A 17,971-nucleotide genomic window follows, 5' to 3' on the forward strand; every position below is an offset into this window, starting at 1 on the left:
ATTAACTTAGTGATAGCATATCATTTATATTATATTACTAAAAAGTACACTGACACATGTTAAAAATTATTCATTTCTAGATATAGAATTTTTTGAAGACTTAATTTATATTTGTTACTTTTCTCCCCATGTATCTTTTGAGGAGTAATAACATCCTTTGAGGAATAATAATGATGATGGCAACAGTTAAGTTATGATCACATCTGTATAGAGACTGTAATATATCAGCACTCTTCTAATCACTTTACATGTTTTAACTCACTAAAGCTTCCCACAGTCCAATGAGATATGAGTAAGTATTCTTCCCATTTTATAGCTGAGGAAATGGACTTACTAAGAAATTACATCTAGTCAGAGAAGGAGAGAAGATTTGAGCAGTGGTAGTTCGGCTCCAGAATTCATTTTCTTCAGTGAAGGAACATAATCGATATGATGCCAGTATGGTTATTGCCAGTATGACTACTTACAAGATGGAATAAGTACGTAGACCCACTCTGACATCAGTAAAGGCTTCTGTTACTTTTAAAAGGTACTGAAGCTAAAGCAAAATTCTCACAGCACTGGTAGTATCAGCTTGATTCTGGGCATGATCTAACTTACAATTTTAAGCACTGTATGATGTTGGACATGTTCCCTAAACTCTCTGAAACTCAGATGTGTGAAATGGTAATGCAACTGTTTCCAAATGGCTTTTATGAAAGATAAATAGATATGATAATGTGTATAAAGAAGCTAGTACATTGCTTAGAACACAATAAGAAGTTAATAAACTGTATTTCCTTTTGCTACAACTATTGTTATTTCAGGTTCCAATGATCCTTCATGTGATCCTTGGGCATTTGTCCTAATCTGGCTATAATGGTGAGATATCAGCTTATATTTTCTGTAATAATAATTTTTAAAAAGGTAATAATATAGTTTTGTGCCACTTCTAAAACCAAGTGTAGAAACCTAGGATAGTTACTCAAAAGAGTGTTACAAACTTTTTAAATAGCATGATAATGTATTTTTAAAGAAAGTCATTTTCTTGTATTTTCTTGTAAATCTATGTTATTGGTTTATATACAAATTCAGGCTAAACTGATCAGAAATAATTTAGTTCCCTTAAATAGAAAATAACAGTTTTGTATGATTTGAGAATACCACACCAGAAGTGAAGAATTGTAAAACAGAGATTCACTCCAAAAATAGGACAAAAAAAGTGACTGATGAAGTGCTGATCCTGAGCTGAAAGAAGACATTTTACAGATGCTCTTCCTCTCCATCTTGACTGTCACTACTCTATCTCACTCATTTTTTTTTCTAGGTTGACATTAATCATAATAAATGATAGGACCGCCTTATGGTTGATGTATTTTCCATGTAATACAGTCTCCATAATACTGTTAAAATGATCTTTTTTTCTCTTTACAGTTTTTTTTTTTTTTGGAGGTAATTAGTTTTATTTATTTAATTTAATGGAGGTACTGGGGATTTAACCCAGGACCTTGTGCATGCTAATCATGTACTCTACCACTGAGCTCTACTCTCTCCACTAAAATGATTTTCTTAAACTTAATCTTTGATCATGTTACTTCACTGCTGGAAGTCCTTCAAAACTCTCCCCATTGCCTTAACTCTACAGATAGATTTAATTGTATTAGCCTCTAACTACATCTCCAGCTTACATGTACCCATAATTTCCCAATATTTCACCACCCCCATTGCCCCATCCCAGTCCAGCCTACTAAACTAACGTACTCATCTAATGCAGTGACTTGGTATGTCCTCGCAAGCAGCTGACACCTATCAACCACAGACATTCAATGTTGATGCTGCCTCTTTAACCCCTCACTGACTCCCTTATGTGTTTAGTGTCTCATAGTTTCCCAATAGCACCAAGTGCTTCCCTGTGTAGCTCTATCATGGGATATAGCCCACAGTATGTTTGCATATTCTTTTTATATGTTAATCTCTCAATAGACTGAAGTCTGAGAAGATGAAATCATCAATTTTTGTCTGGAACGCTGCTCACTGTGGTGCTAAGATTCTAAGTCTTTTACTTTTTCCTTCAAGGTTTTCCTTCCATGCCGCTACAGTGAAAAGCTATTTCCTCTTCTTCACTTTCCATTCTCTCCTCCATCTATTAAGTTTTTGTCTTCACTCTACTGAAATGACTATGTCAGAGGCTCCAGGATATTCTTGTTGTGATACTAATTCTTAATTTGCATTATACTCAATCTGTGAGTAATTATCTCCCACTGTTGATCACTCCATCCACCTCGAGCCTTCCCTTGCTTGGCGATCAGGATACCACACTCTTTTGCTTTTCTTCTACACCACTGGCTATGCTCTCTCTCGCCCTATGTGTATATACATATGCACACAGGCATATACGTAGGGGGTAAGTGGCAGGGTCTTTTCAAAAGAAACCTCCCACTAACAGAAGCACTTATGCCTAAGTCCATATATTGTCAGAACTATTAGTGGCTGCAGGAGGTTATCTGAATCACAGTCTCGGGGGAGAAGAGTTTAGGGGTTTAAGACTAAAAATTTTAAGAAATCTTAAGTATAATAATAAGATCAAATTTGGAAGATAAAAACTCAGTCTTTGGCAAAATTTTCAGGTTTATATTTGTTCCAAGTCCAATGTTTTTATAAAAATATTGTATTTTATTGCAATTTACCTAAGAATGACTTGATATGATAGATTTGTATAAGACTATTAAATATTGTTTCCTTATACTAGTTAATGAAATTTGTGGATCTGCTAACCTAACTTAGTATATGACCATGTTAACTATAAGCACAACTTGCATACCATGTCTACTAGGGCTGCTTTCCAGGCAGCAGTTTAAATTCTGTTTGTCAGTTACTGCAAAATTACTGAACATTTTATTCTGTTTTACTATGCCAGAAAAAAAAAAATGAAAGTGTTGATAGCAGTGAACAGAACTATAAAAGTGAAACAATACAATTGAGATGGAAATCATTAGAAATGTAGGGCAATACTTTCTTTTGGTTTCAATTGGATACTCATTTGGCTTAAGCTGTTAACTGAGCATTCATTGAACGGTGAAGGCAGAGAAAATACAATCATTATGTATAAAACCCTGTAAATAGATTGTCAAAGATAAACTCTAAAGTATAAATCGAGAATTTCTCTCTCAGAATAGAATTATTCATCTAACATGTAAACCGATTGTTTGTGCTTTACACAGACATAAATCTATACTTCTTTCCTACAAAATCTCAGAAGTCTTGAAATTTCAGATGGTTTATAAAGGTCTAAGCCAGCAAAATGAGTAAGAGCATCACCATGCGGTGAAAGACTGAAATTGAAAATGCATGGGGCCTGGACTTGGGAAGTTGACTAGCTGAACCTCTACAAAAATTCATGAAATTACCCGCACTCATTTGCTAAAATTCATTCATTGAATACATATTTACTGAACAGCTATTATGTCTGAGGTCCTCTTCTCATTGAGCAAAAGATACAATACAGTGGCAGGGGAGGAGGGCAAGAAAGATTAGGAAAAAAACAAACTATATAATCTGGTGGGTAGTTGCTCTTAAAAAAAAAAAAAAGGCAGGGTAAGGGTATAGAGAACAAATGGCGGATAAATGGTAGAAAACTTTTTTAGATAGGATGGCTAAGGAAGATAAGCAGGTGAAGACTTGAACGAAGCAACACAGTAAGATATCTTGGGGATGAACATTTCAAGGAGAAGGAATAGGAAGTTCAAAGGCCCTGAGGCAATTAGTATTTTATCCAGATAACAGATATTGAAAATGAACACAAATTAAAGATAATGCTTTGATGTCAACCTAGAATAACTCTGCCCTTGGCTCTCATATTGAATCTTTAAGAAGTCAAGCCTTTCCTTTTTTTGAATTTTTAAAAATATTTTAAGACAATCATTTTTATTCAGAACATTTTAAAGCTAAAAATATTTATAGTTAAAATAAAAGTGCAAAGTATATTTTAATTTACATAAAGATTTAGCAGTTGGACTAAATGGTAAAACCTAAACTGAGCTATCATCTGAGTGTCATTTAGAATCTATTTCTTGTCTCACACAAACTCCGTATGTCCTCCATATATTCAGTTTTCTGGATTTACACCTGTTCTACAAGGTACACATTATTTTTAAGTGGTAGAAGATAATATGCCCCTTTCATGTGATCTTGGCAGGAAACAGAAGTCATCTGCTACAATTTTCTAAGTATGCACTTTCATACCAATGCAAAATAAAGGATAGTGTGTTCTACATTTAAAGACCCTCTATAGATGCAGTGACAACTTTCTACAAAAGCCAGGGACCCACAGATAGATGGGCTTTTGACAGAGAGAGTATAATGGCTCCTAAGTGCCCGAGTCCTTTAGCTTTTGCTTTTAAAAGTAAAAAGTGAGGCTGAATCTATCCAGCTGGGGACATCCCACTAACATTTACTCCTGAAGTTGAATGTCAGTCATGGCATGGTCTCAAAGTCTTTCATAGGCTTTAATGCCTGGTAGGAGCTCCCGTCCTTGCTGAAATTAATCCATAATCGAATGGCATGACCTTCTTTTGATTTACATTGGTTTTTATTCTGATGGCACAAATGCTGTGATTAGCCAACTGACATATTTGACATATGAAAAAGCTTTGTAATAATCATGTAGAATAGGGGTTTTCCTCTGCTTTATACAAATATGGTTATGTTCATAGTGTAGATTTCTTATTCTCTATTCTCCATCTCACAGAATATTCTATTTTCTCTCATTTCCATTTTCTCTTCCCAAACTGTTCATGTCTCTTTTTTCCTTTTTTCTTTAATGTCAGCTCATCTTTCCCTTTTCTCTCTTTCCTCTTTCTAACTCTGTCTTATCTTCATACATACATGGACAAAAGAAAATTTTTTTGGATAATGTAATCTTTGATTATTTTAGCGTCAGAAGAAAATGCAGAATGCAAACCTTGGTTAAATATCTATTTTCAAGACCAATTAGAATTGTATTAATCATTATTTAAATTTTAACTTTATTTTTATTTTAGACTCTTACAAACAAAGAAAACAAACTAAATTATGAATATATGCCTATTGTTAGCAGTCTACTCCTTTTTATACAATTGTCCTTAAATTTATAAATTAATGGAAATAAATTTCATAGTCCCTCTAAATAGCATACTTTAGTAAATAATTAAATTATCCTCAAGAAAATTGTCATTGTATGTCCCCAAAGCCTTTCTGAAAAATTTTAATTGCAAAGAAAAATCTTTCCTTCTAGTAACTCTAAATTATTAGAATTAGAGAGAATGATAGGAGTTCATGATTTTAGCCCTTTCTTGGGTGCAAAAATCTTTAGTGGAAGATAATTTTTACATATAACAACTTTAAAATGTTATTAAAATAAATATCAATACATGAAAGCCAATAATATCAAATCCTTTATCAGTACTGCATGTAAGTTCTTTATTCTAGTTCCAATACCTTGAGAATTGAAGTTTTCTCTTCTGATCTTACAGTGGAGAATTTAGCAACCACAAAAAACAACTCAACTTTTGAGTACTTACATGCTTCTAAGAACTATGACAAGGCTTTAAATCATTTATAGCCACAATAAACCTAAACTTTCCTGGTTTATTGATATGGGAATTGAGAATCAAAGATTATGTAAAATTTTCAGGATCATGTAGTAATTCACTACAATGTTAAGGTTAAACCCAAGACTGTTATCCAAGACTTAATTAACCCTCATGCTGAGAATTTATCACAGTTCCCAGTTGTAAGGATTTTATTCAGTTTTACATGATTCTTTGCAACTTCTCTCCATTAATTAGGATATTAACGTGATAAATATACAAACAGAACTTAAAGGAGAAATTCATGAATTTACATTTCATTGCTTTGTATACGTAAGTTCTTTGGACACTCTAACTAAAGGAATAGATGAATTTTTCAATAATATTTAAAATTTAATGAGCTAGTTTATGAGTTTACATAAGTCATCCTACTACTCTTTTATAATTATTTTGAAAGAATTTTCATCATATATATGAAATGAAATTAAGACAGCTACTTGTCTAGTATATGGTATTAATATTTTTATCAATATGTACATAAATAAACTAAAAGTAACACAGAAATTGTATAAACGATTACTCGGAAAAGTGAGGCAGGAATAATGACTGATTCCTGATACTTACAGAAAAATATTTAAAAATCCATTGTAGGGCTAAAGAGATTTATTATTATCATGAGTCTTTCTTCAATTATTAAACCGACTTAAAGCAATGTAATTTCCTATTTATGCATATTGTATGACTAATTCTGGCCTAGACATACAGGAACATTTCTCTCAATTCATGGTTCTTTTAGGATAATTTATATATTACTATTTTATAAAAGTATGAAGTCAACATATACTGTTGCTCGGAAGGAGGAACATTATCTATTTTGTCTCATAAGAGTATAAAAGGAGATCTATTTGTTCCATAAACCCTAGCTCTATGCTAGGTGCAAAACAGCAGGAGTATCAAGCCCTAATGATTTATTCTCCTTTACTTGCCGATTGTCAAAAATGTACTCTAATGGGTTGAGAAATTCCACATTATAAATAAGATGTAGAATTTCAACTAGGATATAATTAGCTCATAAGTCAAAACACAAAAAAGCAGTCCTCTATCATGTAAATTGAGGTTTGGAGTCAGAAAACAGTTTCAGATCCTGCCCCTACTCTACCCCTTAGGTTATGTCACTTTAAAAAGAATTGTTTTGCAGCTCTTTAAGACTCAGTTTATTCATCTGTAAATTCTGAGAGTAACTTCTCCATAGGCTTGTTGTGAGAATTAAATTAAATACATAAGTAATTACTTAGCATAGAACCTGGCCAATAGTAAGAATGAAGTAATTAGTAATCATATTAAAAAGTGTTTATTTAGTCAAAAGGTAAACTGAAGAGTCATTTGCAGCCTTCCGGTGTTTTAAATTACTTTTTTGTAGGTGATTTTCAACAAAGAAAATAATAATAAAAGAATAACTCACGTTCCATTTATTGCAATGGTAAGAACTAAAATAGCTGTTGTAAGAAAAATGCCCTGTGAAATACACTAGTTATATCTGTTTTGGGTAGTAGTGATATCAAGTTTCCAGAAAGATCAAGTGACCATCCATCTTCCTTTTTATTTATGATAGTCTTGGTTTAAACCATTTTCCAAGCACAATTATTAATAATGTCCTGATTTGAATAATAGAAGATTTAGAGCAGCTATGTCTTATAAAAGTTACATGTTCTATGAATGCCTATCAACAGACTTTATCTTTACTCTTTCCTCAGTAGAATTCTAGTGAATATACCTTCTATATCATTTCAATTAAAATCGATTTAAATTATATTTAATTCTAATGAACTATGAGCTATCATTATATTGAATTTGTGTTAAATTATGGTAAAATATGTTTTTAAAAGTTAAAAATAAAAACTATTGACATGTAATTTCTTTTCAGGTAAGGCAAAATGTTATTAAAATAAAATTTATATATTTATAAGTACATATGTTACATGTGTGCATACACACACTCATGTCTTCTCTATCAAAAAGGGAAGAATTGAGATTATTAAAATAAAAACAAAATTTTGCTTATCTTTTATTTTAAAAACTTTTCCTCTCATTTTCCAAGTCACATACCAATAAAACTTTAATGGGAGTGAACTCATTAGAACTATTTCTTAACCTGATATTAAACTTTCCTACTCTTCTTTTAATTCTATGTAATTAAAAAAAGTTAATTTCCAGATATGCACTTAGAACATGGAAGAAAGCAACTTCCCAATCATCTACATTTTCCATATCTGTGGAACTCAACAAGATCCAAGTCACTGTAATGATCCTGAGATACAATAAGATTCTAAACTAATTTTTTTATGGTTTAGAAAGTGTTTTACTCTGCTTCAAATAACTTAGCAGTGCTAAGTTTAGAAAGTGTATATTCTATTTATCAATATAAATTAAATATAATATTAAAAAATAAAGTTTGAAATAATGAGATTTCTGGCTACACTGATGCCTCTATTCATTTAAAGTGTTTCCATTTATATTTGTGAAAGACTGGGAAAATTTCTTATTTTATATTTTTTTTACATATCTATAACTAAAAGAAAAGAAAAAAATCAATTCTTTTGATGACACAGTAAAATATGTTCAGAAAAATCAGCTTCTGTGATCTTAAAAGATAAGTAAATTCCTTACATATTGGCATAGAAATCTTTGCATAAACTTCAAAAAATAAAAAAACAATGCTTATTTCAAAGGATGGTAATGCCTAGTAATTCCTTATTAGTAGCATTCCAGTTCTGTGTTATTGGAAGTATGTATGTATATTTTGATCTATGTAAGTCAATGAATGAGGAAACTATCCTGCTAATTCAAGACAAAATATTTCCCACTGATTGCATCACATCTCAACTGCATCAAATATTCACTCTAACTTGCATATTTAGATACACCATAACTAGTAAATTGGTTAGAAATTAATGCAAAATTATTATATCTAGAATAGAAATGTTGAAAGATGCAAGATAACTGATTGTGATATAAAATAGGTATAATCACAAACCATACAAATTTATATACTCACCAATACAGGTCGGTAAGGAATCATTCCACTGGGCCAAAGAATTCGGCACCGTATCACATCTAATTGCAATGGATCCATGGAGGATATATCCTGGATTACATTCAAAAAGAACCAGTGAACCAACTGCAAATTCATTGCCAATCCTTCTTCCAAATCTTGGTTCAGGCACAGAACTGCACTGTGTGGAACTTGTTCTAGGAACAGCTGTGTACAAATAAGTGTTGGTTTTAATTTTTTATTTGGTAGAGAAATACATATTTCAAACTGTAACTATTCAAACAGATTTCGAACAAATCTTCACTAAATAGAACTTCAGCTAAAAATTTGAATACAGTTTTAAAACTTTTAAATGAAACACAATTCAAAATGAATATTGCAATTGTCACTAAGATTTTTTACTTAAAAAACATTTTATTTTTGATCCTTTAAACAACATCAATGAAGTTTTTTTCTGGTGTTTTTTTGTGCTTGTTTTACCAACCGCTTATCAATATAACAATGTAGCTTGAGTTAGATATTTCAAGTTATGGAATGATAACTGAAATCTATATCTATATTTAAATTAGAATATCAAGCATACAAAAAATGTGTCAGGTTACATAAGGTCATTTTTTCCCAGTATTTGGTTCTTAAAAACTTAGATTTAAAAAAGCAAACAACACTTGATTAATTTCATAGCACGTTCATAAACTTAGTTGTCCAAAACATGTTTATTATTGACAAAGGCAATAACTACATTCAGGCTAAGCAGAACAGAAGTCAGACAGATTAACAACAATAGAAGTTTTTATTTTAATAATCATACAATGTCAAATTGGAATTGTTTTTAGGCTTTATAGGTATGTCCTTCAATTGTGACTTTTTTTTTTTTGATTAAGTAAAATAGAATGATAACAGGATGTTTTTTCTTTTTAAAACACATACAGATGGGATTAAGGAGTTTGACAACAGCCCAAAAAAATGATAGGATGAATTTCAAATAGATTGATTCCTCTTATGTGATTTGAGTGAAAATAACTTTATTTGTTATAGTGCCTTTTAAAATTCATAATACCACAAACTATTTAGAGAGGGAATACTATTAAAAATGAAACAGTATAATATTATAGCCAATATTATAATTGGAAAGAGGGTTTAATAGGAATATCAAATCATAAAGTTTTACAAATTTATTAGGAATAAAGTTCAAGATACATTTGAGAATAACCACTACATAATCATACACAATTCAAACAAAATATTCAGATGATAGTTCTTAATTTAGCTTAATATATTGTGGAAGGATATCTATAAAAAGTGACAAAAAACTATGTAAATTGACTTTGAATTGCACAAAATATTTAATAGCCATGAAGAAAGTTTGAATTCTTGTAAAAGAAAGAAAAACTAAAATTTTAGAATGGAGTAATAATTTCCTTGGCATGTCTAAGTACATCCACACAAAAGTGTACATTTTTAATTGAGATTGCTAGACTATGAGGAAATAGAATATGGAGAGTGAAGCACAGTCAGGAAAGAAAAATGGATGTTTTGCAAACAATATGTTGGAAGGAAGGAAAAGCATGCAGTTAACTTGAGAATGATGATGGAAGTAACAGGTCTTTTTTGATTTGATCAAAATAACAGCTTTCTAATAATGGAAGAGGGGACAGGGCAAAACTGTTAAAAAAACAACACAACTATTGTCTTTCCTATATGGTTATGAGGCTCTCATCATTCAATAACTCTGAACATAGCATGGAAACTGATATGATTCCTTAGTGTGTTTCTATGCTACAGGGTCACTTACCTTGATAAACAAAGTGAAATCCCTTAGCTGTTATTGGTCCAACTGAAGTAAATCGAATTGTGATCTGATTACCTGAACTCAGTGGAAGTGATTCTCCTACTCAACAAAACAAACACTAAGATATCATAAATAATTTCATTCAGTAAACCTAACAAATTATATTAATTTACACTGTCATTTGAAAACATCAATCTATGTTCTATCAAATCACTTTAATATAACCTACCACTGACAATATATTTTTTTTTGGGTTCAGCTTCAATTGCAACCTTATTACTGGAAGGCTTTTTATTATATTTTGATAATATTGACTCATCTTTAAAGAATCTTTAAATATTACATTAAATACCACAGACTAAGTGACTAACTATTATATTTACTTGATTACAATTCCAGAGAATAGTTGGTTGTATTTTTCTCAAGCATTTGAATTACTTTTAATTATGTTTCTATTCTTTTTTTTAAATAAAGAATGATTCTATTTTCACTTTACTTATTTCTAATATGGATGACATAAATCTCAACTTTCACTACAATACCAATCAAAGTCAGTCTTTAATCAACAACTGATGCACGGCAGTTCTATTAAAGGATACCTGAATGGGATCCTGAGAGGGAAGATAACAGAGAAGATTGCTGAGTTGGCCCATCATACACCTCAACAACATCGTGGAGTGATGTCTGGAAAAATACAAACTGGCCAAACACCACTGATCAACAGGAACCAGGAGAAGCAAACAAATCACCAACCATCCAAAAACAAAAACAAAAAACAAAACAAAAAAATAGAAAGAGGAGGAGAGAGAGAACAAAGTATTACAATATAATAGTCATCTTTTTCTTCTACCTTTAAAATAGGATAGGTGCCAATTGGTTGAAATGACTGACACATGTATCTCAGGTCATAAAAGTAATGACCATGGCCTAAAAACAATGAAATTTTAAGAAGAGACTATTTTTAAAAGTAAATTAAATAGGGTATAACATTTAATTTAGATCAGAAATCATAAGGTTGGTGATTAATGCTTTAAAATAACTACTTTTTATTTTTCTATAGGTAGTTTGATTCATTTCACTTTGTGGCTCTCTTCTCTTTTTCTAATTTTTTTTTCCTCTTTTAGATGACATAGACAAAGTTTTAATTTAGGGGACTTTGTTTTTAGATTGTTTTTAAAGTACTATACCATTATAAACAATAGTTTCACTAGAAAAATATCAGCAAGTTACTTTTAAGGTATGGTGTTTAATTCACATTCTGAGTTAAAAATGATCCCTAAACATTTATTGCTAATCTTCTGCCAAAATAAAGACATATTATTTTTGATTCCTTGGCAATTGAAATGGTTTAACTTTAACCGAGATATAAAATTTCCAAAATGATTGCATTTTCATGGTAAGTACAGATCTGATGTACTTAACCAATAGAGTTTTTTTTTTTTTTAGGGGGTGTAATTAGGTTTATTTATTTTTATCTATTTATTTTTTTAGTGGAGGTACTGGGGATTGAACCCAGGACATCACGCATGCTGGGCGTGCACTCTAGCACTGAGCTGTACCTTCCCCACCTCAATAGAATTTTATAAGTGTCTCCTTTTTACTTCATTTTATACTTTTCCTTTAACAATATATTAATTTTATATGCAGAAGCTACCCAAACTATAACTTAAAAGAAAACATATTCCAAAGCAGAAATGTTTTTAAAAAACGAAATAGGTAATAAAATTCATCCATAAAACATTTCATTGAATAGAAAAATTGTGGGGTTTAAAAGAATGATTTTTTAAAAGTTTAATAAAGTAAAAGCAAGGTAACTTTTATAAATTCAAAATCACATTACTGTAATTAAACTATACATTGCACAAATATATATATATATGTTTTTAAGATCTTTGATTTTACACCTTAAATCAAGGTTATGGTCATCCTGCAGTGGTCATATGAAGACAGGCTAGTTCACTTGAAACATGTTGAATTTTGCATATGAACTCATACATATTATCAACGAAGCTAGACTTATTTTTGGCCTGCTAAAATAAGCTGGTGATCTCAGTCCAGTTCTTTGTGGGGTAAAAAAATAAACAGTGTTGTGGCTCTGGTTCAATTCTTGAACCTTAGAGCGCTGAATGTCATAAATAATTCTCCTTAAAACATTTCCTCAAAGATGTGGGAAAAAAATTATGTTTCTATCAAATCAGATACATGTAGTTAATTATTTTAATGGTTTACAAGTCATATGAAAAGTTTCCAGTTCAAATCTTTTTAAAATATCCATATTTGGGTCTACTAAATCCCAACTATTTCAAAAATACTCCCAAAAGTATCAAGAAAAATTTTGTTTTCTGTTTTTGCATTTGTTTAGATTGGTGTTTGGATGATCTATTTTCAAATGCATCTTTAAAAGTTTCCATTATAATGCAGACATTGCTATTGCATTTCCACATGCTCCCTCCTTCCCCCTCCTCTCTCCCCAAATCATGGTAATCTAACCACAGGAATTTTGCTAAATCGAGTATGTTGCGCAACAGGCTCTTGACAGATAATATAATCTTTCTCTATGTCTTTCTGGGAAGCAACTAGGAAAAGTGCTAAAATTCAATATCCTTTACCTCTGTCTTCCTAAATATTTCAAGTATTCCACTAGGTAATATGCCTAATTTTCAAGCAAACCACAACATTTACAAGCAACATCTAAAACAAATAAAATACACAGTGATCCGAGAGCTTTTTTCTAAGGAAAAAGAAAAAAATTCTCCTTTTTTTCTTGTTTGTAGGCTTTTTGTTCTTAATTATTTCTTCTCTACAGATAGACCAGAGTTTTGTGTTACCTGTACGTTAGGTATGTTGAGACTTACTTGTAATGATATAGCCACTAATACTGTATATTTGCATTCTATTAAGTAAACTCTAGGGCATGCCCTTTTGAGTGGTGTTAGTAACTAGTGCCTGTAATTTATTGTAGTAATTCCATGGTGAGATTAGGGAGAACTGAGAAGGGTAGGGGGTGAGGGAGTGGAGTGGTGAATCTTGCCTTATTAAGGAATCATTAAGCTGCTTCTCTTTAACTGCAACTTTACCCTGCAGAAACATGGCCAATGGAAATTTTAAATTAAAAATAGTTTTTATTAGGAAAAAAAAACTCTGAGGGGGCACTGAATCATTATATGAGAAAGATGACATTTAAAAGTGCATGTTGAATAAGTGTTTTGTAGCACGAAAAATCAAGAACATTAACATAGTGATCGGATTTCCTACACATTATCAAGTTAACTATTCTCACTAAACTAATATGTTACAATTCTGAACCAAATCACCCATTCTTAGCCAGAAATCTCAAGAATCTCATAGTTTTTCTTATGTTTGTTTCTGCATTGTCTGTAACATATCTTAATTTACTTAGTTTTCTGTGTTCAGACAGCAGTAGGTATTCTGCTTCTAAAATGTTCAGAATAACCAACTGCACCCTTCGCATAGTTGAGACTAATGCAGAAAAAAATACAAACAATTTTAAGGTGGACAAAAAGGTAACTGAATGTTGTTTTTTGGTAAGCAAGATGTTGTCTAGCACATCATTCTGGGTCACCTGTGTTCATGGGGCTGTGGTGTAATGCAAAGGATTATTATCATCCAAAAGACAGATCTGTTTTGTAAGTGTTTGTAAGCTCATTTCAGTATTCCATCCATCTGTCTGTCTATCTATCTATCCATCCATCCATCCATCCATCCATCCATCAATCTATATTTGGTTATTTGAATTCTTTTTTGAGTCACTGTAAAATCTTACTGAGTCCTTTATTAATTAATGAGTTAAAAATTTTAATACATGGTTATTTTATATTTGTATGGGAGTAATGATTATGCTCTCTTTAAAAAAGAATACCCTTTTTAACACTTCTAAAAGCTAATATCTCAGCCTACTGGCTAGACCACCCTTTTTTCCCCCTAGGAATTAACAATTAACCTGCCAAGCCTGGGCTGATTATGCTTTCTGGAATGATTAGCAACCTTCTAGCCTCTTTTTTAGTTTTCACCAGATAGACAGTTCTTTGCATCTGGGCTCCAAGCTTCTTTGTCTTTCTCTGGAGATTTGCATGTTGATATCAAAAGCACTACGCTCTCAAGCTATTAGAGTAGGCTATAAACACTAAGCTGTTTCTTAAAGGAAACACTGTTTTAAAGGAGCTTTTTCCTTCCCTATGCATAATAGATGTTAAAAATGACATTTCTGACTCTTTTGTTAAAAATCCATTTTTATAATGTTACATGTGTTATTGCAAGCCAGGAAGAAGAAAGGGAAACCCAGGAAGATAGAAATAGACATAAAAATCTCTACAAACAAGCCTATGCAAATGTTCTACTATTATGCCTGAAACTACTTCTGAGCCTCTTATTTTCCATATATTTTATCCTAGATTACAGTTTATTTATTCAACTAATATTCATTGATTCTATTCTATGATGTATCAGGAACTGAGCTAAATGCTGTGACGAAAAAGGAGACTGATACAGAAAGGGTCTCTGGTCTTAGACTCCACCAATTATATTTGTGGTCATTTAAGTTGGTAGCTTGCCTTTATTCTACGTATCAAAAGATGTTAGATCAGCCAATTAGATTAATTATAAACCAAAAATGGTACTCTGGACACATCTTTCCATGTACATCACTGCTATGTCAGTCGTTTAATCCATTCTTCAAAGCAAATCCTCTACCAACAACTTCTAACAGGCAACATTTGGGGAGAGTCCCAGACTGCATTTTAGAGAAATTTATAATTTAGATTTTGTAAAATAACTTAAATAGCCTGTTTAAATGACTTAAATAGATTATATTAAATGTAGGTAAATATCCTAACTTTAAAATTTTGTCCTAGTTCACTTGCTTTCCCATGAGCAAACTTAGAATGAAACCAGGCGTTGTGTCTACCTACTCTTCTTTGTATATGAAGCAAGGTTTACTTGACATTTCATTTTTACAGTATTATATTCAACCAAAACAGAGAGGCAGGGTTCCATTTACTGAGAAAGTCTGCATGGTTTAAGTGTTCACTTAAATTTCAAAGAGCATTTGTTTCTTATTTTACCCCAATTTTTTCAAATCCTTTCTCCTTTAGTCATGTTCATTTAATTCCTGAGAATTTGTCCATTCTGCTTAATTTAGCCATCCCAAATGTCAGTCAATAAATAATGAGAGAAGCCTGGGATGGCAGAAAGAAACTCCTAAGCATTAGTATGGCTTAACTGTTAGAATACTCTGTGGAGACCAACAATCTCTTTGAAAATACCATGGTGGGAAACAGTATAATGGGTGCTTGGGGTGTGACATAATGAACCAAATGGTTCAGTGTCCAAAGGACTGTGTGTTTATTTAGAAAATGAATAAACATAACAAAGAAGGTGAAGTTCCCTTTTCCATAAACTGTACTCTGGGATATTGCTGAAATGTTCTACCATTGCCTAAGTAAGTCAAAAAATTTTGGAAGTTACATTTAATTTTTGTGCCATCAGAATAACACGGTACAGAGGTTCACTGATTTAGCAATTAATTAACTTTAAATGAAGATGATAAAACAAACATGGACATGATTACTGTTATTCAGTGATCAGGATTAGAGTTATTGAATTAAAAAATGAAAACTGAATTTATACAAATAAAGAAGAACTTCAATTTTGTTTTGCCAAATTTGTTTTTCTCTCAGAAGGGAATAATTCACAGAGTATCCCAATGGTATACTAGTATAAGAAGGAAAAAACTCAGAATCAGACTGGGTCAATGACTATGGTAAATGATCTAACCACTTCTGGAGAAGGTGCTGAATAGTCAAAATTAAAATTTCTAAGAGGTTGTGGTAAATTCAGGTCTGATTCAAACTTGCTTTGATGTAAAGGGGTTCAAATTTATTGGAGGAAGGCAGGACAGTAGGTCTCTCCAGCAGTGGTAGCTCTAATGGTCAGACTGGTGGTGCCTTATTAATTGTGATGCCAGGCTGCTGAAATGACAAGATTTCTTTGCTCCGTGAAAGAACAAATAGAGTAGTTTAAAGATTGTCAGAATTTGCAGCTGAGCAGATTTAGAAGGACTACTGTTTTCAAACGACCAATCTATGGGTCCGAAATGCCCTAATAACTGATTTGAGGGCATTTCAGAAAACTGCCTAATCAAGAGTTAAGAATTCAGACTCTCAAGGATTGAACCTAGGATGAGCTACACAGGAAAGTTACTTCACCTTTTCATGCCTCAATTTCCTCACGGGCAAAATAGGGATAATAAAGTACCTAACCTCACAGGATTGATGTGAATATTATCTAAACTGATGCCTGTAAAACACTTTGGACAGTGCCTCAAAGATAGTGATAAATATTAGTTACTATTACTGGTAATTCAGCTTTGTAAATGTTTATGCTACTAATTCAATCAGAGAGTTTACTGACAGGCAAAATTTAATTGACATTTGATGTTAAAAAGCATATCTTTTCTAATTCTGATTTTCATACATGAGAATTTAGAACAAATGATAGAACTGATTGGGTTAGAAGAGTATTCCAGCTATTTTAATCAAGGTTCACTTGTCTTTTGAATTCAGAATAGTTATGGCATGTCTCTAACTATTTGATTCTGCATTCTATCCTTTCGGGTGAAATATGAAAATGTAATTAGTAGCTTTCTACATGGGCTAAGAAGAGGGGAACAAGGTGACAGAGCATTCAATTCTTGTTTTTGTTTACTCCCTTCACCTTAAGCCTGTGCTGCTCTATTGCAAAGGGGTTGAAACTCCGTCACAAAAGAAATAGTTCCAAACAGAAGGAAGTCTGGGCAGAAAAAGAGAATAAAAATATATTATAAATTCCTATTAGATCTCAGCTTGATTCTCAACATTCCTGTTACTCCTTTGCAAAATCTACACATTCTTTTGTATTCTAGGGTTCATTATGATTAGATTAAGCACTCAGCTGGTTGATCACTCTACTACAAAATTTTTAAGAAGTCACCCCTGTTTTGCTCAGCTTGCAGTTCATTCAACACACAGCACAGAAAAAAAAAAACAAAAAACAAAAAACAAACAAACAAAAAACACCACACATGTGCACCCACACTGCCAACAGAACAGAAATAAAGAAGATTTAAACCAAAGATGTGTTTAGGACTGGACTTGGTTATGTGTAAAAGCATAAAAAATAATTGTTGGTGACATAATTTATTATAAAGTTTGACTAGCTTTATATGAATTTTGCCTCATACTTTCATCTCATATGAATATTTAAAGATAATAGTGTAGACAGGTCCATGTATGCAAAAGACTTCCTTTTTAGATGAATAACAAGCACAGAACCCTTTGCTCTCTATATGCTCCAGCTGTGAAACTACTTATGTAAATAGCTTCAAGGTTGCATTTTGGGATCGTTATGCCACTTAGATACCTCATGATTTTAAAGACTTTCTCATTTAAAGAAGTTTATAAGGTATCCAATTAAAACTTCAATTTTATAAAAACTATATATAAATAAAAGTTAAATATATGACAATTGACTCTCAAAAGCACCCAAAAGTAGAACTTTTAAAACCAGCCCCAAATAAAATCAGTGTGC

The 17,971-nt window shown here is 31.8% G+C and overlaps 1 protein-coding gene across 3 annotated transcripts in view; it reads right to left on the reverse strand.

Moving 5' to 3' along the window:
• CSMD3 (CUB and Sushi multiple domains 3) overlaps window positions 1–17,971 on the reverse strand; it is a 1,011,591-nt gene that overhangs the window by 139,760 nt on the left and 853,860 nt on the right. For all 3 annotated transcript variants that reach the window (XM_074352931.1, XM_074352929.1, XM_074352930.1), the window contains 3 exons: window positions 10,987–11,100; window positions 10,391–10,486; window positions 8,602–8,805 (listed from right to left, as the gene is read on the reverse strand). In XM_074352931.1, the coding sequence (XP_074209032.1) occupies window positions 8,602–8,805; window positions 10,391–10,486; window positions 10,987–11,100 (414 nt within the window). The remainder of the gene's footprint in view (window positions 1–8,601; window positions 8,806–10,390; window positions 10,487–10,986; window positions 11,101–17,971) is intronic.

Source organism: Camelus bactrianus, chromosome 25 (genome assembly GCF_048773025.1).
Source record: "Camelus bactrianus isolate YW-2024 breed Bactrian camel chromosome 25, ASM4877302v1, whole genome shotgun sequence".
NCBI classification, from domain to species: domain Eukaryota; kingdom Metazoa; phylum Chordata; class Mammalia; order Artiodactyla; family Camelidae; genus Camelus; species Camelus bactrianus.